Genomic DNA, 26,906 nt, shown 5'->3' with positions numbered 1-26,906 from the left:
CTGCACACGATGCGTACGCTTGGCCGACCCCTGCTGAACTACCGGGCAACTGCTGGGGTCACATGGGGTCGACGTCGTAGAAGGGGGGGCAGGAATGCGGAGAAGCTGTCGACGATGCACCCAACAGCTCGTGTTGCCATTCCCCAATGGGCATGCATCATGGTCTGCCCCTCGATCTATCTTGGATCTGCGCCGAACCAAGCTCGTAATGACTGCTGCAGTGCGACGACAATGGGCCGGCCCTCGAACGCCTGCAGCACTTGTGATCTGAGCAAATCGGCGCAGACAGTTTAAAGTCCCGGCTTCCCCAGCTTCGCGCATTCTGTTGATCTCTGATCTCGTTCGCCGTTGCCGTCCCCAGCTTCCTTGAGAAGTTCCATCCCTACCTAACTTATAAGTACCTGCCGGCCCTGCTTCGAGAATATCACCAAACACTCAAGGCTTCATCCCTCCATTCCTTCCCATAAACTGTCCACCGCTGGAACACGGCGCAAGGCCAACATGAAGCCCTCTCTCCTTGCACTATCTGCCCTCGCCGGCCTAGCTTCCAGCCAGTGTGTCTCGTCCATCCCAGAATGTGCCCGGGACTGCCTCGTAGTGGCGGCTGGCTCAGTCGGGTGCGGAGAGACCGACTACGCATGTCAGTGTACGAGCCAACATCAGACGGACATTACAACAAGTGCCACCACGTGCGTGCTCGCCGCGTGTGGTGAGCAGGTCGCCATCAGTAGGTGCCCTCATGTCGGACCATATCATAATATGTGACGTCGCACAAGCCCCCCTGTATTAACCCCACCGCCAATGTAGATGAGGTCCTACCAGCAGCCGATGCCTTCTGCTCCGCCATCAATGCCGGCGCAAGCTGTTCCTCAGCCAGCGCCGGAGTAACCAGCACTGGGGCGTCTTCTGCCTCTGGATCGACTTCATCCCAGGAATCGACTCAGTCGACGTCTGTTTCACAGACGGGAACGGGCGCCGAACCCACCGCGACGACAGGGAGCTCGTCGTCGTCGTCGTCGTCGTCGTCGTCGGCTAGCGGGACCGCGGTGACTACGGGCTCATCTGCCACGGGTACTGCCACGGGTGCCAGCGCAAGTGCCTCGAGCACTGCTGCTGCGGCTAAGATGGGCTCTGTCGGCTCCTTGGGAATGGCGGTCCTCGGTGCTCTTGTTATGCTGTAGAGATACAGGGTACCGTGGATGAACGCATGGTGACACCTCGAGAAGGAACTCAGAATGCGACTCGTTGTGACCGGCGTGGTTTGAATCTGATACGAGGGTCCATTCAGGTGTACATAGAGGTCTTCTCAGCAGATGTGGCCGATTCGTCGAAGTAAAGACTCGGGCAGTGATCATATGGTGCTCGCGGAAGCAGAGATAGACAATTTGATGTAAGTTGGTCGGCATAGGATATCCCTTGTAACTAGGTATTCATGGAAACTATTGGTTCAGTCAGGTGCAAGCATGAAATACCACCCTGGGGCGTGAAGCAAAGTATCACCTCAGGTGAGTCAGGACTACCTAGGTACCTGACCATGGGACCACCTGGGCAGTCCCAAGGCTGCTGTTTCCAAGGTTCCAAGTAGTCATGGAGGCTTGGCCTACTTCCAGGATACCAAATTTACAACGCAATAATACCAAGGGCCTGATATTTCAGAATTTTGTTGCCTTTTATCTTTGAAGAGCTTCTAGATCACCTGGGGACTGATCCTGAAGTCCTTGCATGGACGGGGGCGTGGGTGAAGCGGAGGCAGAGAGCACATAGCATGAGAGATTTGCGAATGCCAAGATTTGAAGTCTCACAGAATCGGGATTGTTCTGAAAATGTCCCGCCATACATATGCGGTGACAATTGCATCTCTCAAGACTCGAGTCACTCGCGGCTGATTACCTGCTTCTGGTGCGAGTTCTTTCAATAATATGGACATCAAAATTCCGACTGACCACGGGCAGGATTTTACGCAGATGATTACTTGGGAAAAATGCAAAATTTGGAGGTCGTCACTGTCCGCGCATCCCAGATTCTAATTTCAATGTCTGTCAAGATAAGTTCCTAGGTACTAGTTGTAACGGTAACGAGAATGAATTTGATGTGGGTTGGATGGAGCCTCAGAAACTTAGAAGGGTCTCTTTTGTTTTGTTTTCTTTTTGTATTTTGTGGGTGTGTCTATCTCTCCTTGCAACTACAGCAAATTAATAAATCCGGCTTGCAAATGCGACTGCGAAATGTACATCCGGGTAACCATTACGTTTCTTGGCTGCCCCGGCCCCAGTGCCAGACGATTGCCGAGTCCATGACAGGCTCTGGGTGAACAACAACACTGTTACTGAGAAATTCGACTAAACACACTTGAAAGGACTCGCGAGTAGTGTTGTGGACACGCCTGACCGTGGCTCGCCGCCAACCCAGTCGTCATGGAACCGAACAGGACCGCCCCGGTGCTAGCTCGCCCATGTTCTCCACCTAAGTACCTACCTAGTAGGTACCTAGTAGGTACTAAGATTATCCGCCAGGCCACGGGTCGGCCTGGCAGCTCAAGCTCAGATCAACGATAACCAACGAGTACGGTGCAGACCTCCTCGGAAGCGACCACTGGGCTCCCGACCACGTCAATACCGGTGCTACCTCACTGCCACTCCAGCGTGCCGCCACTGCCACTGCTGCTGTCCTCTGGAGAAGGGACAAAGGAGAGTCTGATGTCGTTCTGGAACAAAAGCGGTTACAGGTACCTAGGTAGGCTTTCGAATATCAACAGAGCCACGAGAGTGGACGGGGTGGGCAAGACTCCCGTGAACTAGAGGCAGCTTGTTCAGAAGAAGCAGTGCGAGTCCGTGACCAGGTACGGGTACTGCGATTAACATTCACAGACAAGTACCTCTCAATCCTTATTGAGGACTTGATTAGGGCAGACCTGGTGAAAATCTTGAGCAATGCAGCGTAGCAGAGGCCTGATCAAGATTCTGTATTGTTCATAATGGATATTGTGGGAAAGCGTCCGACGGGAAGAAAGACTTGGAAGCACTTGGTTGGGACCCGCTGCGGCATCACGCTGTTCAGAGTCATGATGATTTTGCCTGGCACAACAATTACTAGCAGCACTGAGATTTTGACACCAGATCAAAATCTGGCCAAAGGCTTTCTGACCGTGTAAAGGTCTTCGAATGACGGCCAGCCAGCGTTCCAATACCCTAGCCACTTGAAGCACTGATCTCCATCTCCCCGAGCTGCTCGCCTCCAAGCTTGACCCCATCGTCTATTGGTTCCTTTTTCACCACACTGTTCTGGGCATCGTCTGTGGCCATCCTCTTGGTACTGACTTTTGCCCAGTTGTCCTCCATTTTGAACCTGGCAGCTTGGTCCGCCCCGTCACTGCTGCCGGTCAGGAGCCCATAGACAAAGCTGGCAGCAAGGTACGCGCCGACAAGCCACAGCCAGCCCAGAGCAGCAAGACCGAAGGTGACAAAGAGGGTGGAACCGAGGAGGATACTGGCCACGCCGACCCAGAACAGACAGAAGATAACAGCGGTGGAAATGGCGAGGGCAACGGTACCCAGCACGAAGGACGCGAACAGGAGGATGGGGATGAGGGAGAGCAGCAGCTGGGCGACGACGAAGGACTGTGCGGAGTCATCATGTGGTCAGCAGGGTGGACCATGGGAAGCAGAAGCCTGGGGCAAGGGCGGTCTCATGCGGCATACAAACAGGAGTGGCTGTTGTTGGGCAAAGGCGAGGACACTGTCGTAGGCCTTCTGGCGGTCGTCAGGGCTGACGACGCGGTCGGCCTGGCGACGGGCCAGGTCGATTGTGTCGCTGACGTAGTTGTACATAGCCATGTTCTGCTTGGGGTCTGCCTCCCAAAATAAGATTTGAGCAGGCCTCGAGTCGAGGATACTGTGGTCCTGTGGACGATGTCGGTGTTCAAAGATGGCACGCGGCAGATAATGTTGGATTGGCGGCAGCTGCAGGTGAGGTTGCAGTGAGCTAGCTCATTATCAGGCCCGAGCTTGGGGTTGCTCGCCCAGACGGGAGTGGGGGAGGTCCCTTGGGACAGGGGTGCCCCCCAGCCCCCCAGCCCGCTTGGCCTCACTCTCAGACTCTCTGGGGTTCTCATGCAGGAACCCGCACTCCAGCTGCCTGCCTCCACGGCCAATGAGATGAGAGGATTCACCATGACTACAACGTACACCGACTGACAACCATACCATACAGGTCGAAACAACACGGTACATGCGCCTACGTCTCCCACGGTATCCGCTCGCTCTCTCTTTGAATACGTGCTCAGTATTATGTCCACCGAATGGGTGACGGAATGATGTCAGCCTGGAGTTCGTGCAGTTCAATCTCTTGTCTTCACAGGTTTACCACGTTATAAAACAAACCAAGAACGAGGGGGGGGGGGGACTACCTTTTTGCAATAGTGACTGCGCCAAACGGTCGCGCCTGCTCACAGCCTTTGGATTTCTTCATTGGCAATAAACTTGTCAATGGATTATTAGAAAAGTCAACCGCGTCGTTCCAAAGTGGGTCTCCATTGCTGGTATCTGACGACGCAGATCTTGACCAGGCTGTGAAGTGGTCTCACGTTGGCATTGCGTCGAAGAAGGGGGAGATTTTCACTGCGACTTCCCGTATCCTCGTCCATAAAGGGTCGCCAGAACCAATAAATCGGGCAGCCCTTCCCATGAGGACACGTACCATGGCCCACAAGTCACAAAGCAGCAACAGGGACGCATCAAGGTCTTCGTCGACTCCGCCGTCTCCGAGGGAGCTATGCCTAGGACCAACGGGCTATTTCGTTCCGCCAGCGGTGCTGACGAGTATCACTGATCCCATGACAGTATACAGGGAGGAAGTCTTTGGTCCCTTTCTGGGTTGTCCTAACAGACTTCGCTGTGCAGGCTCCAGTTGCCACTCTGTGGACAGGGAATTGGGCGTTGGGCGAGACACCGGTCATTACTTAGGTACGTTTCATCCACATCGCGCGGAAGCAGAAATGTTATCTGAAAGTGCAACAGGCCATTGTAGACATGGTTCGTCCAGAGTATGAAGGAGCCCTTTACCGGCACTACCTACCTGGGTACCTAGGTACCTTACTATTGTCGCAGACGAACCGGTTTACTAGGACAACGACAGTCTGAGCTAAGTTCCTTAGTCGAGATGTTCGGCGGTAGGCACGAACATCCAACCCGAAAGTAAAAATCGACCGATTTTTGCCCAGTACGTAGGTGGCCTTGCTGGACTGACACCCATACGACACGGGGGGAAAATGATGCCCTGGGTCTCGTCACTTAACTATTCTCTGCCCACCATTACCAGTTCCGGTCTCTCAGCCCCTCTCAAGACAAAATTCACCAACGCTGCACGATAATAGGATGCGATTCCCTTATATGACAACTCTACTCCTCCTGGGCCTCACCGGTACGGTGTTGGCCCAACACCAGGCGCCTCCACGACATCCTCAACGTCCAGCTCGCCCACACATCCATGAAATCCACAACGAAGACTCCGGGGAGACTGCTCCTCTCGACCCAAGAGCTAGCGGAGACGACGCTTGTGACCAAAACGCCCCATATTCGCAAGCCTGCATGGAACGAAGCACCGATACGGCCAGCGGCGGGGTTCGCGCACAGGATTGGTATCGACAACTGGCCGAGAGGCCGGGCGGACGTGGAAGGACCAGGCGCGGCATGGCACGCAAGGCTCATCTCAGGACGAGAAAGCGTATTGTGCTGAGACGCCCATTATCGATGAGAAGCATCATGTACTACCAGCGCCGGCGGCAGAACTTGGCCTGGTTGGAAGCCCAGACGCATCGCGAACGGTTAAGGGTTTCACTCGCTGTGAGCAAGCAAACTAGTCCTATGGCTCGCAAACAGCGACGTGACTACGAGTTGAAGGCTGGGAACTATCAGATCGACCTAAGGAGCCCGCGATGGATCTTGTTGTGATGCTGCTTGCTTGTGAGGATAGTTGTAGTCATTAAACTTTGAATTGAACGAGGCCTACCAATACCCGCGCGATCCATTCGATTTACCTTCTATGAGGAGTAGAAGCTGCATGTTAAAACGCCGTACACACATATTAGGCATACCGAAAACAGATGCTCATACCCGGTCTTCGCACCGTGCTCTCGCCTTCTCTGAATGACAAAATTGATCGATTCCTGACAAGACGAAAGTCTCTATCCTACATAGAAAAAATGCAAGTGTTTTGACACCGCCACATGCAGATAATGTCACTGCTCCGGACGGTGTCGGATATCATCGCAACGCCGCCATGCAGACTCACGACGCCTCCGAGGCCCCTCTGCCGAAAAACAGGCATTCACCAGCACCATTGGCTGGTCATCCTTACAGGGCAAAGACAGCAGCACCAGCTCCCATGGCCATGACAGCCCAGAGACCGACAGCCATGTCACCAATGCTGAAGAAGCTCTTCATGTGCAAGGGGGTGGCCAGGGAGCTCGAAGACGAGCTGCTGGAGGATCCAGAAGAAGAGCCGGAGGAGCCGGAGCCGGCGGTGGCGGTGGCGGCGACCGCGTTGGCGGAGCTGGCGCTGGCGAGCTTGGCCTTGCAGTCTCCGCTGGAGCTGCTGCCGGACTGGGTAACAGCCTTGCCGTCAAAGTCACAGGCGTCGGAGGCCGACTTCTGGGCCTTGTAGTAAGTGTCGAGGACGTAGCCGAGCTTCTGGGTCGAGTTGCACATGGAGTAGGCACCGAAGACACCGGTGGAGGCGTTGCCGTTGACACCAGCGCACGCTGCAGGGTCAGCGCCACAGATGTAACCAAAGATGTCGCCGTAATCCTCCTCGTCCAGGCTGGAGGAAGGAGCGCAGGAGATGGAGTTGAACATGCACTCGCAGAGCTCGGAGTCGGGGGTTGGGGGCAGGGAAGAGGCAGCGGCCCAAGAAGCACCGATGACAGGGCAAGCAGCGGCCGAGTTGGTGGGCTGGTAGGCATCCATGGCGACGGAGCTGGGAGTGGCAGCGGCGATGCGGGAGCTCAGGGAGGTGTAAGCCTTGAAGGGCTTGACGCTGGACTTGTCAACGACGCTGACCAGGCCTGCAGAAAAACACCGTTAGCCATCAAATCCTGAGAGTTCGGGCTTAGCTTGAATGCGCATAGTCAAGGAGGCCTACCATAGTCGTTGTCCTCCTCGAAGTACATGTAGACGATACCGCCAGCAATGACCTCAGTCATGTCGCTCGAGTACAGCGCGCTGGTCTCCTGGAAAGTACGGCCCGCACCGCCATCGACGGTGTTGCAACCGTACTCGGCGAAGAAAACGGGGATGGAGTAGTTGGAGAAGAACGAGACAACCTCGGAGTAGCCGGACTTCTGGAAGCTGCTGTCACCGCACCACTCGTAGATGTTGTAGCCCCAGAAGTCGATGGACTCCTCGGCCTCACCACAGTTGAAGTACTCGGCCATGTTGTTGCGGATGGCGGCGTCGTCGTTGGCGGCGTAGCCGACACCGATCCAGCGGTCCATGTTGTCGGCGATGTAGGCCTTGGTGTCACGAACCGCGGCCTTGACGAAAGCCGAGGCATCGGTATTGCTCTTGTTGTTGGAGACCTCATTGCCGGCGAAGAAACCGATGGTGTTGTCGTACTTGCCGAGGGCGTCGACGACGGAGGTGTAGCGCTTGTACAGGGCGGTGTCCCACTGGGGGTTGCTGCGGATGATGGCCTCGTCGGGCGACGACAGGTCGGAGATGACGTAGATGCCGGCGTCGGCGAGCAGCTGCATGCAGGCGTCGTGGTTGGCGGCGGGGTTGATGGCGTAAGTGCGGATGACGTTGGTACCGGCAGCCTTCAAGATGGGAACATCTCGCTTGCAGAGGTCCTCGTCGGACAGGGGGTCGAGGTAATCGGGACCGCTCGACGTGGACCGCTTGGCAGCCTCGGAGGAGCCGGTGTCCTGCTGGTACGCAACACCCTTGATGTAGAACTGGGTGCCGTTCTTGTAGAAGAAGTGCTGACCCTTTGCGACGATGGGCTCGACGGCGGCCGAGGCACCGGCCACGAGGGCAGCCAGAATAACTCCCTTGGCTGAGTACATGGTTGTTATGTGTGGCTTGTATATGAACCGAGTTTCAAGAGAGCGTTGGTGTGATATTATATAAAAAGTAAGACGGTCTGGGCAAGGCAAAAGCCGCGTTAGCAAAGAGTTTTGAAGGTGTCAGGTGAGAAGCGGCGCAAGGTGAGTGAATGTATGCATGAATGAACGAATGAATGAATGAATGAATGAACGAGTGAGAAACCCGATAGTTAAGATGACCCTTTCTTTCTTCATCTCATGCCCACTGTGACGTGACATTGACCCATGCGTAGTAAACAAAACAAAAATAGCTGACTGGTTCCCCAGCTGGTACAAGCTCGTCCGATGTCTTCACCGTTTGTTCTTGTCTGGCGGGACGGGATGACGTTGACAGGACGTGGATGGCTGGCATTGACGTTTGGTCGGACGCATGAAGGTGCATGTGTGTGGGAAGGCGGCATGGAGAAACAAGAGCAGGGAGGGCACGGGAAACACGGGCGACGGCACACAGGCCCATCACCACACTTGAGACAAGAGGAACATACCTTTGGCAAAGAGTCTATTTCTTGGTTTCAAGCGAGAGAAGGATCAGTAAGTACACTGGTGTAAAAGAGTGTGATGAATGATCAAGTCAAACAAGATGGACGCAGGTGCAAAGAAACACCAGAAGGGCAAATTGACGAGGCAAGAGAAGAGAGGCCTGGATCAATCTGCACACAGCTGGGGGAGAGGTGGGAAAAAGGATGAACAAACAGAGAGAAGGGTCGGAGGAGGTGAGGCAAGGAAGCTGGGAGGAAGCGACAGAAGAAATCAGGATCGAGGAATTAACGATGGGGCACAGCGAATCGTGGATGGGCGAAAGGTGGGCACGAGCAAGGCACAGGCAAGGCGAGGTAAGGCACGTACTACGTACGACTGGGGAAAAAAGGGGGGTAGTCACACGGTTGTTGGTTGCCGCCAGCAGGAATTGGGTGGTAATACGAGGATGTGCAGGAGGTGTACTCCGTACCAGTTGACCAGAGCCAACACCGTACTAGCAGTTTAGCACACAGTACTCAGTGCCTACCACAGGCGGCACTCAAGAGGCAGACGGACCATCGATGATAATTTCGATGTGCCCAGGGAGCAGCAGGGACTGACCAGGCAGCTGCCAGGGTCGAGGGTCGGGGAGCCACGGAGTCAGGGAGTGCACTACGTACCGAGGAAAACCACGGTGCTGTCTGGCTGAATGGCAAATTTGGGTCTGGATTCTCAGGGGTGCATCGGCTTTTGGGCGGTGCTGCTCGGCACTAGTTCCAAGTTGGCCAGGATGGAGGGCGGACTGGGCTGGCTCCATCCCTGGAGACGGGGCCTGGAGCGGCTCGACCGGCCCCAAACCAGAGATAGCCCATCCCAGGACATTGCACAGCTGCAGTCCAGAGGCATGGGAAGGAAGGCAAGGAGACTGACTACTCCGTACACAGGACTGTCGTACCTGGGTATCTGGGTGAATAGGTACCTAGGTACATATGGGCCTCCGCCCTCGTATCCGTCCAGGAGGGCAGGAGGGTCAACCAAACCGTTCCAACCACTCATCCACCACCCTCACCCTCGCAGCCCTCGCCCTGACGGCCTGACAGCTTGATCTCGTCGTTCCCAATCGGGCCGTCGGCGGTACACCCACACAGTGTCCACAACTATCCATCGACCGGACGCCTGCGATCTGAGGACTGAAAAGCCGCACCTTGTGGGTTCGTTCAATCTGCCTGCAGTCGCAGGTAGGTTACAAGCTGCTGATGCAGTGGTCCGAGAGGGGCCAATCTCAATCTCCGCCACCCCGTGCTGGCAGGCTGGCAGGCTGGCTGCCGCGAGTGCCAGATTTCGAGGGCCCAGCAGCTGCCCGGCACGAGTCAACAATACCATCACCGTCGTGTTCGGCCGTCCATCATCATCAATCCCATGTATTTGGCCACGCCCGCCATCGTCGATCCACATCAGTGACTGTTGTCGTTCTCCAAGTCACTGATGCGGCTCAGTTCAAGCAATCCATCCCAAGACGGCCAAGACGATTGGCATCTCGTGGCATCTCATGGCTGGCCCGCAAACAGGGCTGGCCAAGCAGGCCAAGCACACCAAGCAGCACGGTTCGGGCCCCCAGCCGGTGCCGCCCCCCTCCCCTTGCTGCGTGTCCCAGCCAGCCAGCCTGCCACCGTCAGCGAGCGACTCAGTGCCCGTTCCGGGGCCTTGCAAATCTCTTGGGCGCCCCACGAAGCTTTTCGTTTCATCCTTGGCTGCATTGCGAACGCTCTACCACAGTAATCCCACCCGCCCTTCCGCTATAGCATTCCCTGTCGATCACCCGTATGGATCATCGAAACCAATCCGTTGGAAGTCATGTTGCCATCTTCCCCTTCGCCTAGAGAATTAAGACTGACCCAGGCACCTTGGAGGGCAGTGGGAGCTGCTAGCCCCGTCGGACAATGCCAGTGCCGGGTACTGTGTCTTGGCCCTGGGGCAGATGGATCTGAAAGAGGCACAAGTATCGAAATCTTGTTGCTATTAATCACGCAGAATATCTACACGTTGACAACTGGATGGGCCACATTGGCACCACCCTCACAGCCTCCAAACAATCATCCTCTCTATGGCTGCGAGGGGCCTCTGGCGATCAAATTCGTTGATCTGCGGCCTGTCCTGCCAATTTCCAACCTTCGTGCGCCTACTGTGCGTGTTCTGCCGCTGGCGTTCCCACCTGCATTGTGTCAAGGCCCCACTCAGCCTCACCACGCCCCCCACAGCCCCTATGCGGGCCCGGCTCGGCAGCCCCTTCTACCTGCCTAGGTAGATTCTGAAGTAGCCTTGGTCTTTCCTATCAGCCTGTCTGGCCCTCAGTTTGTGACGGAGGCAGGCTGGCCACGTCATTCCAATCAGACAGCTTCATAACCTCAAAGCTAAATATGCTCAATGATTTCTTTGTCGGGGACCGTGGAAATAATGCTGGTACAGTACGCCCGCGACCACGGCAGCGCCACGCAACTGTTGTTCTTGGCCTTGCACGGGGTCACGAGGACTCGGTCACCCGTAAGCCCGTCGCATTGGGTACACGGTATGCCAACTGCCCCAGTTACCTGGCCATGTAAACTGTAGTTGCCGACAATGGTGCGCTTCGCCTAGCTGGCCCTCAACTGTTTAACACGGATGAGCGCTGCCGGACGAGCTGCATGTGGAAAGGTTGCGGTCGGGTCTGCAGTTTGGACCCGCCGGCTGCTGGGATCTTGCCCATCGTGCGCTGCGATATTGGAAGGGCTGGCCTGGGCCCTGTTCTGCTTCGCGATCCTTTCTTGGGCGGCCTCGCTTTGTAGTATGCCTTTCCAACTTGGTGTAGCACCTCATCCCATAACTGATATGTTTCCCACCAGACTGTCTTGGCCGGGTTGGTCATCTTGGCGATTGCAATGTTTGGGTGTCGTTCTGAAGGATTCTGCTGTGGTGCTTGTTGATTGTCGGGCGTACTGGTGTACAAGTCGTTGCACGCTTTGGATGGATGGTCCTTCCACTGCTGATGTCTACCAAACGATAGACAGCCCTGAAAAAAAAAGCCTGGGGCACTGGCACTCTTATAAAGCCCTTTTCCGCTGTATTCTGCAAGAAGAAAAGCCTGAGAGTCGTGCCATCAGTAATAGGTTGTCAGCCTTCCATACGACGCCACTCTTGGCGACAATGACACTGCCATTCATTAGTCGACTCCAGCGCATGCGCAGCACAAAATGGGTTCCCGCGACGGCCGAATCATCACCTGCCGCTGGGCCGCCCAGGCGACCTCTGCAGGCTCCGCCCAGTCTTGTGTCAGCTGCCGAGACCCCGGGGCAAACCGTTCCAGCACCTCCGGCTTGGCGCGCTTGTGCAGCGGCTTGGGTACCGTGATCTCCATCCGAGCCACTCCGAACTTGTGACCTTGAGCATTTGATGATCTGTCTGCCTACTATCAGTGCAAAGGTCAACTGCGTACCTATTTGCGAACACGGCGGTGACATTTTTGGTGCCGGCTGGGCATATACCATACCCGCAATATCCAGTATAGTAAGGGTAGGTTCACTAGCTTAAATATACTTAAAACGGTCCTTATAACTAATAGAAAAAAGGCTTAAATTATTAATAAATAATTATTAATTTAAAAATATAAAAATCTATAAAATAATAATAAAAAATAATAAAATTATAATTTTATTTATTTAAAGTTTAATATATATATAAATTATTTATATTTTTATAATTTTATTATTAAATTAAATTTAATAATTATACTTTTAAAAAAATAAAATAAAATATAAATTTTTAATATTAATTTAATTTAATTTTTAATTTTATTTAAACTTTTTTAAACTTTATAAAAGTTTTTATTTTTATAAATATAAACTTTAAATTAAAACTTTAAAATTTAAATTTAAAGTTTTTATAAATTTTAATAAATTTTAAATTAAATTTATAATTTTAATTTTTAAAAATATATTAATTATTTTAAATATTAATAATTTTTTTAAAATAAAAATTTATTTTTATATAATTATAAATTTAATTATTAATAATTATTTTTTATAAAATTATTAAAATTATAAATTTAAATAATAAAATATAATTACTTTATTTAATAATTTTTAATTTAATTTAATAATTATTTTTAAATAATTTTATTTATTTTTAAATTTATTAAATAAATATTTATTTATAAAATAAAATTAAAATTTTAAAAATAATAATTTTATTTAAATTAATTTAATTAATTTATTTAAATTATATAATAACTTTATATAAAATATTTAATAATATTAAAATTAATTTATAATTTATAATAACTTTAATTTTAATAAATTAATAATATTAATTTAAATTAATATAATTTAATATATTAATATATAAAAGTATTTTTAATAATAAATAATATTATAAATAATTATAAAATTATTATAAAAGTTTTATATAATAAATTTAATTAAATTAATCTTTAAAAATATATTATATTTTATTTTTTAAAACTTTAATTATTTTATTTAATTATATTTTAATTTAATTAAATATTTATTTTTATATAATTTTATTTATAAAATTTATAATTTTAAATTTATTAAATAAATATTTATTTAAAATAATAATTTTTTTAAAAATAATAATTTTATATATAATATTTAATAATATTAAAATTTAATAATTTATAATTAATAATAATTTTAATTTTTAATAAATTAATAATATTAATTTAAATAAATTAAATATAATTAATAATTTAAATATAAAAAAGGTTAATAATAAATAATATTATAAATAATTATAAAATTATTATAAAAGATTTTATATAATAAATTTAATTAAATTAATTTTAAAAATATATTATATTTTATTTTTTAAAATTTTATTTTTTTAATTTTAATTTAATAATATAATTAAAAAATAATTTATATAATTAATAAATTAAATTTATTATATAAAATATTTTATATTAATATATTAATTTATTATAAATTATAAATTATTTATATTAATATATTAATTAATTATAAATTATAAATTATTTATTTTAATATTAATAAATATTAAATTAAAATATAAAATATTTATTAATTAAAATAATTAAATAATTATAAATATTTTAAATTTAAATTTTTAAAATTTAAATATTTAAGTTTTTAAAAATAATATAAATATTAAATAAATTTAAAATAAAATAAAATTAAAATAAAATTAAATTAAAAATTATAATTATAATTTTTTAATTTTATATTTAAAAATAAATATTATTAAATAATTATTTTAATTATTTAATTAAAAACTTAAAATTATAATTTTATTTAATTTTATTTAATTATTATATTATATTATAATTAAATTAATTTTATTTAAATTTTTTATAAATATATTTAATATTTTTAATAAAATTAAAATTTTAAACTTTAAAATTTAAATTTAAAATTTTATTTATTTTAATTTATTTTAAAAATATATTAATTATTTTAAATAATAATAACTTTTAAAAAATAAAAGTTTATTTTTTATAATTATAAATTTAATTATTAATAATTATATATTTTATTTATATATTATTAAAATTATAAATTTAAATATATATAATAATAAAATATAATTACTTTATTTAATTATATTTTAATTTAATAAATAAATTATTTATTTATTTTAAATAATTTTATTTATATAATTAATAAATTTATATTTATATAAATAAAGTTAAAACTTTAAAAAATAATAATTTTATTTTTATTTATTTTAATTAATTTATATTTATATATAAAAGTTTAAATTATATAATAATTTTATATATAATATTTAATAATATTAAAATTAAAAGTTTATAATTTATAATAAATATAATTAAATTAATTTTAAAAATATATTATATTTTATTTTTAAAACTTTAATTATTTATTTTAATTTAATAATAAAATTAAAAATATAAATTATTTATATTATTAAATAATTAATTAAATATTAAAAATATATAATTAATAATTATATTTTTTTATAATAATTAATTTAATTAAAATATAAATTTAAAATTTTTATATTTAAAGATTTTATTTAATATTTTTAATAAAATTAAAATTTTAAACTTTAAAATTTAAATTTAAATTTTATTTATTTTAATTTATTTTAAAAATATATTAATTATTTTAAATAATAATAACTTTTAAAAAATAAAAGTTTATTTTTTATAATTATAAATTTAATTATTAATAATTATATATTTTATTTATATATTATTAAAATTATAAATTTAAATATATATAATAATAAAATATAATTACTTTATTTAATTATATTTTAATTTAATAAATAAATTATTTATTTATTTTAAATAATTTTATTTATATAATTAATAAATTTATATTTATATAAATAAAGTTAAAACTTTTAAAAATAATAATTTTATTTTTATTTATTTTAATTAATTTATATTTATATATAAAAGTTTAAATTATATAATAATTTTATATATAATATTTAATAATATTAAAATTAAAAGTTTATAATTTATAATAAATATAATTAAATTAATTTTAAAAATATATTATATTTTATTTTTTAAAACTTTAATTATTTATTTTAATTTAATAATAAAATTAAAAAATATAAATTATTTATATTATTAAATAATTAATTAAATATTAAAAATATATAATTAATAATTATATTTTTATAATAATTAATTTAATTAAAATATAAATTTAAATTTTTATATTTAAAGATTTTATTTAATATTTTTAATATTAAATTTCTATTTTTAATTATATTATAAAAGAATATTTATAAAACATTATTTAATTAAATTATAAAAATTTATTATTTATAATTTATTAATTATATTATATTATTTAAAATTTTTAAACTTTTTATAAATATATAAATTATTTATATTCTTTTAATTTTATTATTAAATTAAAAATAAATAATTAAAATTTTTAAAAATAAAATATAATATATCTTTAAAATTAATTTAATTAAATTTATTATATAAAACTTTTATAATAATTTTATTATTTATTATATTTATAATATTATTTATTATTAATATTAAAATAAAAGTAATTATAATTAATAGATAGTTTAAGTTATATTATATAACTTTAGTTAATAAGTTATAGTAAGGATTTATTATTAACCTTTTAGGTTTAACTTTCCTTTTATATAATTTAATTTAATTAATTACTCTTTATATATATATATATATAATAATTTATATTAATATTAATTAATAATTACTTTAAATAATTATAAATAATAAAATATAAAGAAATAGTTAATTACTTTAAAGTAGTTAAATTCTTTATAAATTCTTATTATAATATAATTATATTAATACTTTAATAATAATAATATAATTAAATATAATAAAGTCTTTATATTTATTTATTATAAAATTATTAATTTAATAATAATATAATTAAATATATATTAATAGAGTCCTTATATTCTATTAATAATTTATATATTTTATTATATTTTAAAACCTTTTAATATCTTTAAAATTAATAATAACTTAAAGATTACTTTTTATTATTAAACCCTTATTTATACTTTTAATAAATACTTTATAAAACTATAATTATTTATTAAAACTTAAAATATATAATATTTTATTAATAATCCCTTTATATTTAAGATAATACCTTAAATAGAAAGTATAATTTATATAATTTATAAAACTACTTTTATTAAATAAATAAATAAATACTAAATACTACTTCTAACTCTATTTAATCCTTTCCTTATTTACTTATTTACTAAACTTTACTATAATAAAAAGGTTAAAATATATTATATTTACTTTTATATTATTAAATAGAATAAAGTTATACTTTATAAATATAATTATAATTATAACTTTTCCTTTTATAGTCTTTCACTCTCTCTTACTATACCTATTATACCTTTAATAACACTACTATTACTAAATCCTTTATTTAAAAATAAATAAATTAATAATTTAAATATTATTATTATTAATATATAATTAAAATTAATTTTAATATTTATTAAAAAATAAACTCTTTATTTAAATTATAACTATATTAAAAATATTAATATTAAATTAATAAAAGTAAAAAAATTCTTAAAGTTAAATTAAATTATTCTTTTAATTTTATTTTAATTTATAATTTTAAATTATAAAGTTTATTAAAATTTAATATTTATTTAAAATTTATTATTTTAATTTAATTATTATATTATAATAATTTTTAAAGTAATATTTAATATATAATTATTTAATTTTTATTAATATTTTAAATATTTTAATTATTATATATAATTTATTAAATATATATATACTTTATTATATTTTATTTACCTTTTACTTTATATTATTATTTATTTTTATTTTAAATTATATAAAATATTAATAAAATAATTATTATAATAATATTAATAATTTAATTTATAAAAAATAAAATATACTTCTTTAAATTTAATTAAATATTATAATTTTAAGTTATAAAAATTTAATTTTTAAAGAAAATAATAAAAGTATATTTAAATATATAAATAATTTTTATATAAAATATATATAAATAATTAAAAAGTATTTTTAAATTTAAATAAAACTTTATAAATTAAAATAAAAGATATTTATAATTATAAATTAAAATATTCTTTATAAAATAAAAAAGTTTTATAATTTAAAAGTATTTATATTAATATATATATTATTAGCCCTTTTAATATAAGATTAAAAGACTTATAATTATAATTTTTAATTAATTTTTATTTAACTATATTATATTATTATAATCTTATCTAGCTTTATTTAAGCCTCTTTTTAAACCTTTTTAGTATTTTTTTAAGGGAGTTAAATTTAAAGGAGAGCCTTTAAACTTAAGTTTAAAATTTTTATAGATTTTAATTTCCTTTAAATTAAGTTTATAATCCTTTAGTTTTTTTAAAAATATATTAATTATTTTAAATATTAATAACTTTTTTTTAAAATAAAAGTCTACCTTTATATAATTATAAATTTAATTATTAATAGTTATTTCTTTTTCTATTTATAGTAGAGTTATTAGAATTATAAACCTAAATAATAGAGTATAGTTATCTTACCTAAAGGTTATTTTTTAGTTTAGTAGGTTAGTTGAGTAACTATTTTTAAGTGGTTTTACTTATAGAGCTAATAGATAGGTGTTTATTTAAGTAGAGTTAGAACTTTTAGGGGAATAATAGCTTTTATTTTTACCTATTTTAACTAATTTAAAAGGTTTAAGTTATATAATAATATTATATATAATACTTAATAGTATTAAAATTAAATAGCTTATAGTTTATAATAGTTTTAACCTTTAATAAACTAATAATACTAACTTAAACTAATTAAGTATAGCTTAATATATTAGTATAAAAAGGTGTTTTTAATAATAAATAATATTATAAATATAGATTATAAAGTTATTATAAAAGTTTTATATAAAATTTAATTAAGTTAATTTTTAAAAATATATTATATTTTATCTTTTAAAACTTTAATTATTTACTTTAATTTAATAATAAAATTAAAAATATAAATAGTTTATATATATTATTAAAAATATAAATACTTTAATATATATTTTTAAAAAAAACTTTTTATAAAGTTAGAAAGTATTTTATTATTTAATTATAAAAATTAAATTTATAAAAATAAATAATTTAAATAATTTAATAAAGGTATTATAAAAACTTTATAATAAAATTTAAATAAAAATATTTATATTAAAAAATAAAAGTTAAAATTACTTTTTTTTTAATATATATTTTAAAAACTTTTAATTATTTAAAAATTTAATATTAAAAAGATTTATAATAAATTAATATTTATAATAAAAGTATATTTTAAAAAAATATTTTATACTTTTATTTATTAAAATAATTTAAATAACTAATAATTATTTTATTATAAATTTTTATAAAATATATAAAAATAATTTATATAATAATAATTTTATAATATATTTAATAATAAAATAAAGATTTTATTATTTATAATAATTTAAAAGTTATATTATTTTAATTAAAGTTAATATATTTTATATATTTAAAGGAAAAGTTAAGATATTTTATATATAATAAATTAATATAATAAATTCTTTTATATAGTTTATATAAAGTTAAAATTATAATTTAATAATTAAATAAATTATTAAAATTATTATATAAATTAAACTATTTTTATATTTATTAAATTATAATAAAAGAATTTAAATAAAAATTAATTATAAGTTTTATAATTATTAAGTAATAAACTTTTATTTATTATTAAATATTTAAATATAAAGTTAAAAGAAATTAATTTATATAAAATAATATATTATAAATAGTTAAAGGTATATTAAAATTTATTATAATATTATATAAATTATTTAAATTAATTAAAATTATATTTTAATTTATATATTTTTATTTAAATATATAAGTATTAATAATTAATAGATTAATATATTTTTAAATAAATAAAGTATAAAATTATAATTATAATAATAAAATTAATTTATTTTTAATTATTATTATTATAAAAGTATAATAATTATAATAATAATTTAAACTATTTATATAATAGTTTTTATAATAAAAGTAATTTTTATAAAATTTTAATATATAATTAAATAACTTTAATAATAAAATTTTAAATATAATAGATTTAATAATTATAATAATAATTATAATAACTATTTATTTAAATATAATAATTAATTTAATAAAGAAAACTTTATTAAAAGTATTACTTTATATATAATTAAAAACGTTATTAATTAATAAAATATACTTTAAAAAAATAATAATATATTTATAATTAATATTTTAATATTTAATTAAATAAAATAATAAATTTATAAATTTTAATTATATAATATTTATTATTAATATAAAAGCTTTATAATTTAATAATAAAATAAAAATAAAAAAATATTCTTTAATTAATTTATAAAATAATAAATATAAATAATATTTTTAAAGTTAAAATTTTAATTATAAAATATAATATTTTTAATAAATTAAGTCTTTCTTTTTTTTAATTTATTTTTAATAGAAAATTAAATATTAATATTTTATTATAAATATTTATATTTAATAATAAATATTTATATAAATACTTTTAGAAAATTATTTTAAATATTAAAGTTATAAAATTCTCTATTAATAGTTATAATTAATTTTTATATTATAAAGTTAATTTATTTATAATTTTAATATTTTATATAAAGGTAAAATAATAATTAAATTTAATAATAAACTTTATTTTATATTAATAAAACTATAACTATTAAAATATTAATTAATAAAATAATATTTTATATTATAAAAATATTTACTTTTTATTTTATATATAAAATATAATTATATTATATATTTTTAAAATATTATAAATAAAGTTATTTATATTATAAGAATAATTTAATAAATATTTTTATTATATAAAAATAAAAATATTTATAGTTTTAATAAAAATTAAATTAAATAAGTATTAAATATTTTTATTAAAGTTAAACTTTAATAACTTTATTAATAATTTATATATTTTTAATTAATTAACTTTTATATTTATTTTTAATATTAAATACTTTATTAAATTTTATTTAAAAATTATTTTAAATTTTATTATTATTATTAACTTTATAATTTAATATTATAAAAGTTTAAGTTTAATTTAAAAATAATTATAATTTTAATTATAAAATAATAATTAATATAATATATTTTTATATTTTTATTTTATATATTATTAATTTAATAACTTTTTTAAATTAAAATATTCTTTTATATTTTTATAAAATATATAAAAATTTATAATTAATATAAATTAATATATATTTAAAATTATTAAACTATTTAATTTATAATATTAAAATTAACTTTATTTTAATAAAATTTAAAAATACTATTTAAATTATAAATTATTTATAAATAAATATTTATTAAAATTTATTAAATAATTAATAAAATAAAGTAATATTATAATCTCTTTTAATATATATTTAAAATACTTTATATAAAATTTAATTTAACCTTTAATAAAAGTTTATTTTATAAATATATTAAAATTATTAATAATATTATAAAATTTAATAAATTTATATTTATATTTTATATTAAAATATATTTTAAATTAATTAAAATTTATTATTAACTCTTTTATATTTATAAAAGTAGTTATTATTTAAAAATAATAAAAATATTATACTTTATAAATATAAAATATTAAATAAATAATATATTAAATACTTAAAATAATTTAAATATATTTAATATTTTATTTATTTTATTTTAAAATAATATTTATATTTTAAAAATAATTAATAAAGTTTATATAAATTAATTATAATTAATAAATATAATATAATATTAAACTTTTAATAAATTAATTATCTTTTAATTTATATAAATTTAAAATATTTTTAAAATAATATAAATAATAAAATTTTAAGTAATAACTTTAATATAATTATTAATAAGTTAAAATTAATAAAATATATTAATTAAAAACTATATTATATTTATAAATATTTTTATAAAAAAGTATATAAAGTTAAAAATATTATTATTACTTTAATTATAATAAAAGAATAATTATATAAATTAAAAATAAATTAAAATAATATTTATATTTATAAAAGTTTTAATAAATTTTATAATAAAAAAAAGAAAAGAATTATATATTTATTTTAAAACTTAAATAAAATAATATAATTAATATATTAAAGAATTGTTTTAAAAATTAAATATATTAAAAATCTTTAATTTAATTAAAGTTAATATTTTTATTTTTAAACTATATAATAAAAGAAATATAATAAAATTTATATTTTTAATATTTATATTATATATAAAATTAAAAATAAAATATTAAATTATATAAAAAGTTTTAAATTATTTTTAAAAGTATAATAATAAAAAAAATATTTTATATAATTATTAATAATATAAAGAGTTAATTAATATTTTTTATGCTTTTATAATTATATTAATATATTTTTAATATAAAATTATATTTTAAAATATTATTTAAATATGTTTATAATTTTAATTTAAGTTAAGAGAATATTTTTAATATAATTATTAAAAAATTTAATATAAATATTTTTAAATATTATTATAAAAATTATTAAACTTTTTTTATATTATAGAATTTAAAGTTTATTAATTTATTATATATTAAGAATATTATATTAAAAATTTTAATATAAAGATTTTATATATAATTTATATTTATTAATTATTAAATTAAAATATAAAATAACTTTAAATATAATAATATAATTAATAATACTTTAAATTTAAATACTTTTAAGTTTATAAAGTTTTTAATAAAAAGATTAAAAACCTTTATATAAATTAAAATAAATATTAATATTTAATATTTTATTTAATTTTATAAATTATTTATTATTAAAAAAATAATAATATTTATATATATTAAAAGAGTTAAAATATTAAATTAAAATTAATTAATATTAAAGTATTAAATTATATATAGAAATTTATAAAATAGTATATTTAAAAATATATTTATTTTTATTTATTAATAAAAGTAATATTTAATTTATAATAATATAATTATAAAGTTTATTTAAAAAAATTATATTAAGTTAAATAAATATTTATAATAATAAATTAATAATTTAAATTATAAATTTTATTTATATTTTATAAATATTATTAAAATTAAATTTATAATTTTATAAATAAATTATTTATTAATAATATAAATTTTAATTTATAAATTAATTTTATAATTATCTTTTATTAAGTTTAATTAAAATAATATTTATTAAAATATAATAAATAATATTATTTATTAATTCTTTATTAAATATAAAGTTACTTAAAGTATATTAATATTTAAAATTTATAATATAATTAATAACTTTAATATAGATATTATATTTTCTATTATATTTAAAAATTATTAATTACTTAAAGTTATTATAAATTTTATAGTTATTTATATAAATTATTTTATAAATATTTTATTAAATTTAAAATAATTAAAAAAGTAATTAATAATTAATATAATAATACTTTTATTAATTATATAAATATAAAAGATTAATAAAATTTATTAAATTAATAATAAAATAATTTAATAAATATAATAATAAAAGTAATATTAAATAAAGTATTAAAAGTTTATTTTAATAATAAGTTATAACTTTAAGTATAAAGTTATATTAATAAAAATATTAAATTTTATTAAACTTTAAATATTAATAATACTTAATATATTAATATATTTACTTTAATAAAATTAAAAGTTATTAAAATTTATAAATAGAATATTAAAGATAATTAAATTTATAAATTAAAAATAAAAATAATAATTAAAAAAGTTAATAAAAATAAAGATATAAAATTATAATAAAATAAATTAATAAAAGTTTAAATTTATATTTTATAAATTATTTATATTTAATAATTTATAAATTATATAATAACTTATAATTAACTTTAAATTTTTTTAAAAGTAAACCTTATAATTAATATTTAAATTAATAGTTTATATTAATAAAGTTAAAAAGTATATATATTATTTATTATTATATAAATATTTAAGTTATTAATTTATATTTTATAAATATTTTTAATTAAGTTTTATAATTATAATACTTATAATAATAAAAGAGAGAGTTAATTTAATTTAGAGTTATTAAATTATTAAATTATTATATATTAGAGTTTTTAAATTTTAATTTATTTACTTATTTTATAAATAATAAAAGTTAAATCTATATACATATTTAAAAGTAAAAGTTTAAATATTTAAATTAATATTTTTAATTAATAATTTTATTAAAATTAAAGATTTTATATAGAAAAATTAATATATTTATTTTAAATTATTAAATTAAGGAAAGATAAAGGTTTAAGTTTAACTTAACTTAAAGGATTTAAAAGAAATTAAATTTTTATAGTAATTACTTAACTATTTAATAAAAACTATTAATATAAGAATAAAGGTAATTATAATTAGTAGATAGTTTAAGTTATATTATATAATTCTAGTTAATAGGTTATAATAAAGGACTTATTACTAGCTTTAAGCCTAGCTTCCTCCCTCCTATATAATTTAACTTAATTAACTATTTTTATATATATATATATATAATAACTTATATTAATAATTAAAAATATTTTTATATTAATATATTAAATTATATTTAATTTATTTAAATTAATATTATTAATTTATTAAAAATTAAAATTATTATAAATTATTAACTATTTAATTTTAATATTATTAAATATTATATATAAAGTTATTATATAATTTAAATAAATATAAATTAATTAAAATAAATAAAAATAAAGTTATTATTTCTTTAATTAAAAATTTAATTTTATTTAAATAAATATTTATTAAATAAAACTATTTAAAAGTAATTACTTAACTAAATTTAAAAATAATTAAATAAAATAACTATACTTTTATTTAAATTTATAATTTTAATAGTTTTATTATAAATAAAAGAAAAATAATTATTAATAATTAAATTTATAATTATATAAAAATAAACTTTTATTTTAAAAGAATTATTAATATTTAAAATAGTTAATATATTTTAAAAACTAAAATTATAAACTTAATTTAAAATATATTAAAATTTATAAAAATTTTAAATTTAAAATTAAAAATATAAAGCTTTAATTTTTTAAAAATATTAAAGTTAAAAACTTAAAAAGTATAAATAAAGTTAAATAAAGTTATAATAATATAATATAATTAAATAAAAATTAATTATAAAATTATAATTATAAGTTTTTTAACTTTATATTTAAAAAGAATTTTATAAATATATATATTAATTTAATAAAATCTATTTAATAATACTACTTTTTTTAAATATTTATATATTTTAAAAAACTTTAAAATAGAGTAATAATAATATAATACTTATATACTACTATATAACTAATTAAATAGATTAGTTATTATAGTTTTTTAGCTAGATAGTTAAGGTGTATAGCTAGCAGTCGCGCCTCCCGTTATAAGAATTATATATAGTTAGACCGACCTTCTTTAAGTACATTCATTCACATGTTGGCAACGGCATTATTATAGGTTCGACGTATCTGCATTGCATTTCGAGGTGCCCCGAAGAGATATTGACAAGGGGCAGGCACAGCCCGAAAAGTAGGCCGCACACTGAGGTTTATCGAGAAAGAAAGTCTATATGTACAATTCAACGAAGTAGGTTATTGGAACCACCCATGTCCTCCAAAAAGTCGTATCTTACAAACACCTTGAACAAGCCAGAGGATCTCTGGCTTAGTTGCGGCGGGTGAGGTCACGAGCGTGACGGCGCGCCTTCTTGGTGCAAGAGCTGTCGTCACCATCTGCGTAGCCTCCCGTGACGGGGGAGCCTGTGGGTGTAGGGAGAGCACCACCGGTCGCTGAGGGCGAGGCTCCGCTGCCGATGGGAGTAGCGGGGGTGGTGGAGTTGCTTGAGCCGGCGTTCGAGCCGCCAGTTGAGCCGCCGGTCGAGCCAGAGCCGAACAGCGCAGGGCCGGGGATCTTGTAGTCGGTCAGGGTGGTGTAAGGGTTGAAGAGGATACCCGGGTCGGTGGAGGTGTACAGCTCAGTACCCAGGGTGCCCTCGGGGCTCTCGGTACCGCTGCCAGTGATGGCGATGTTGATGCAGAAGGGGTAGTTCTGGGCACCGTTCTCGGAGCCAGCACCGTGCATAGCAATGATCTCGTGACGGAAGACGTAGGGGCCCGGCGCCAGACTCTCGGGGACGGTGACGGACCAGGTGTTGTTGTTGGCGATCAGGTCCTGGGCAGCCCACTTCTGGGTGTCCAGGTTAATGCCGGCCTCGTCAATCTTGACCCACTTGAGGGTGGTCTTGTCGACGGTGGAGCAGGCATCGTCCGCGGTACCGCAGTTGGCGACGTAAGTCAGGACGGGCCCGATGTGAGATTCGGGCCAAGCAGTCCAGTCTGCAAGCATACGCGAGATTAGTATCCGAACTGACAAATCAACGAATCAAAGGGGCCTCGATCCCCAGGGGTGTAGACTAACAGAAGTCGACCTTGCCGCCGGCGGCGACGGTGCCGGTCTTGGCCGCGTTCTCGGCATTCTTGTGGCAGATGATGTCGGGCTCGCCGTAGGCGGAGGGGGCAACGAAGCCGTTGTCAGTGGCCTCCTCGTACCAGCCGGCCTTGGCAGGGGCCTCGCCGGTGTTCAGCTTTGCGTAGTAGTCGCCGAGGACGTAGCCCTCCTGGTACTGGCCGTCGGTGGCGAAAGCCTGAACAATGCCGTGGGCAGCAGCCTTGGAGGCGAGGACAGCGCCGGCAAGGGCGAGCTTGGAGGTGAATGAAGACATTTTTGATGAAGAATGTGGGTTTGCGTAGTTTCGTTGAAGTAGACGGTTGACGAGGTAGGCTTTCAAAGAATGAATGTCCCAGCTTCACACAGTGAAGATGACAGGATAGTCAGATGGTTGAAGAAAAAAGAAGGAAGGTGGTAAGAACCAAAGAGTGTGGCCTGCAATGAGATGAGTGCTGGAGGGATGAAGACGAGGCAGAGGTGGTCAGGGCAGAGATGTATGCATATATATACTTGATATACGCGCCTAGACAAGTATATGCGTCTCCAGTTGTTTGTGTAAGAACGTCAGCGCTGGGGTGACGGCATCCATCTCCGCCTCGGGACAGGCACTGTGTTCGCATATTGGCCCAGGAATGAGCTCGCTTGAAGCTCTTGGGATGGTCAATGCCCACAGCTCCCGCGGGAATATCTCCTGGACGCGGCATAGCGTCGACAGACTCCTGAGTGGCTGCAGCCAGGACGTCAGAGTAGGCGCCCATCCGGAGTCAACCGAGGCGGCTCAACTGGTGGGCCTGCAGGCCTGGCAAGAGATCTACACACAGTAGTAGTGTAGAAGCGGAAACGAGATTGTTTGCTCGAAACACCAAGATTTCTGCCGGGCTTACACCAGGCTGGCCACTGGTGGAACTTGGGGGCGTAGCTCGCTTGTGCCTGGGAAAGTGGGGGTTTTTTGATGAAGGTCGGTCGCAGGGGGTCTTGGCAAGCAGGGATCATGCCTCTGCAAGCGCCAGCAGGCAGGCTCATTCCTGCCTCTGCCATGCTTCAATGTCGGATCCAGCAGAGCGCAGCCGTTTCCATGTTTCATCTGCGCCACCCCACGTGCTTAGGACCGCTCGAGACCTTGCCGTCAGGCCGTCTGATTGTGACCTCATCTAGCCAGGCAATGCGGCTCACAAGTGGTGCCACACGCCCTGGTTCCAAGCCGCCTGAAGTCCTGGGCAGCCAAAACACCGGCCCGCTGGCGTCTACATGCTGTGTATGTACAGCAGTCGGGCCCAACATCTTGTTCGGCTGCGGGTGTGGAAT

The 26,906-nt window shown here is 32.5% G+C and overlaps 5 protein-coding genes across 5 annotated transcripts; 1 reads left to right on the top strand and 4 right to left on the bottom strand.

The window, feature by feature from the left end:
• Positions 1 to 154: 154 nt before the first annotated feature.
• Positions 155 to 1,742, top strand: KVR01_011067 (uncharacterized protein). The gene is made up of 2 exons (XM_044788874.1): positions 155 to 727; positions 808 to 1,742. The coding sequence occupies exons 1-2, from the start codon at positions 502 to 504 to the stop codon at positions 1,179 to 1,181; spliced, it is 600 nt and encodes a 199-aa protein (XP_044640214.1). The 5' UTR covers positions 155 to 501; the 3' UTR covers positions 1,182 to 1,742.
• Positions 1,743 to 2,948: 1,206 nt separating this feature from the next.
• Positions 2,949 to 3,955, bottom strand: KVR01_010941 (uncharacterized protein). Its single transcript, XM_044790250.1, has 2 exons — positions 3,699 to 3,955; positions 2,949 to 3,617 (listed from the first exon to the last, which is right to left on the bottom strand). The coding sequence occupies exons 1-2, from the start codon at positions 3,831 to 3,833 to the stop codon at positions 3,189 to 3,191; spliced, it is 564 nt and encodes a 187-aa protein (XP_044640088.1). The 5' UTR covers positions 3,834 to 3,955; the 3' UTR covers positions 2,949 to 3,188.
• Positions 3,956 to 5,389: 1,434 nt separating this feature from the next.
• Positions 5,390 to 9,058, bottom strand: KVR01_011068 (uncharacterized protein). Its single transcript, XM_044792992.1, has 3 exons — positions 8,584 to 9,058; positions 7,138 to 8,136; positions 5,390 to 7,060 (listed from the first exon to the last, which is right to left on the bottom strand). The coding sequence occupies exons 2-3, from the start codon at positions 8,057 to 8,059 to the stop codon at positions 6,351 to 6,353; spliced, it is 1,632 nt and encodes a 543-aa protein (XP_044640215.1). The 5' UTR covers positions 8,060 to 8,136; positions 8,584 to 9,058; the 3' UTR covers positions 5,390 to 6,350.
• A 2,140-nt stretch (positions 9,059 to 11,198) lies between these two features.
• KVR01_010883 (uncharacterized protein) lies at positions 11,199 to 11,459 on the bottom strand (the record flags this gene model as incomplete). The annotated part of the gene is made up of 1 exon (XM_044787163.1): positions 11,199 to 11,459. One exon carries the CDS (start codon positions 11,457 to 11,459, stop codon positions 11,199 to 11,201), a length of 261 nt encoding a protein of 86 aa, XP_044640030.1.
• A 13,146-nt stretch (positions 11,460 to 24,605) lies between these two features.
• KVR01_011038 (uncharacterized protein) lies at positions 24,606 to 26,490 on the bottom strand. The gene is made up of 2 exons (XM_044791353.1): positions 25,572 to 26,490; positions 24,606 to 25,489 (listed from the first exon to the last, which is right to left on the bottom strand). Exons 1-2 carry the CDS (start codon positions 25,873 to 25,875, stop codon positions 24,819 to 24,821), a joined length of 975 nt encoding a protein of 324 aa, XP_044640185.1. The 5' UTR covers positions 25,876 to 26,490; the 3' UTR covers positions 24,606 to 24,818.
• Between the last annotated feature and the right edge of the window lie 416 nt (positions 26,491 to 26,906).

This window comes from Diaporthe batatas (genome assembly GCF_019321695.1).
Source record: "Diaporthe batatas strain CRI 302-4 chromosome Unknown Contig00014, whole genome shotgun sequence".
NCBI lineage: Eukaryota > Fungi > Ascomycota > Sordariomycetes > Diaporthales > Diaporthaceae > Diaporthe > Diaporthe batatas.
This window is presented reverse-complemented; position numbering and strand designations above follow the sequence as displayed.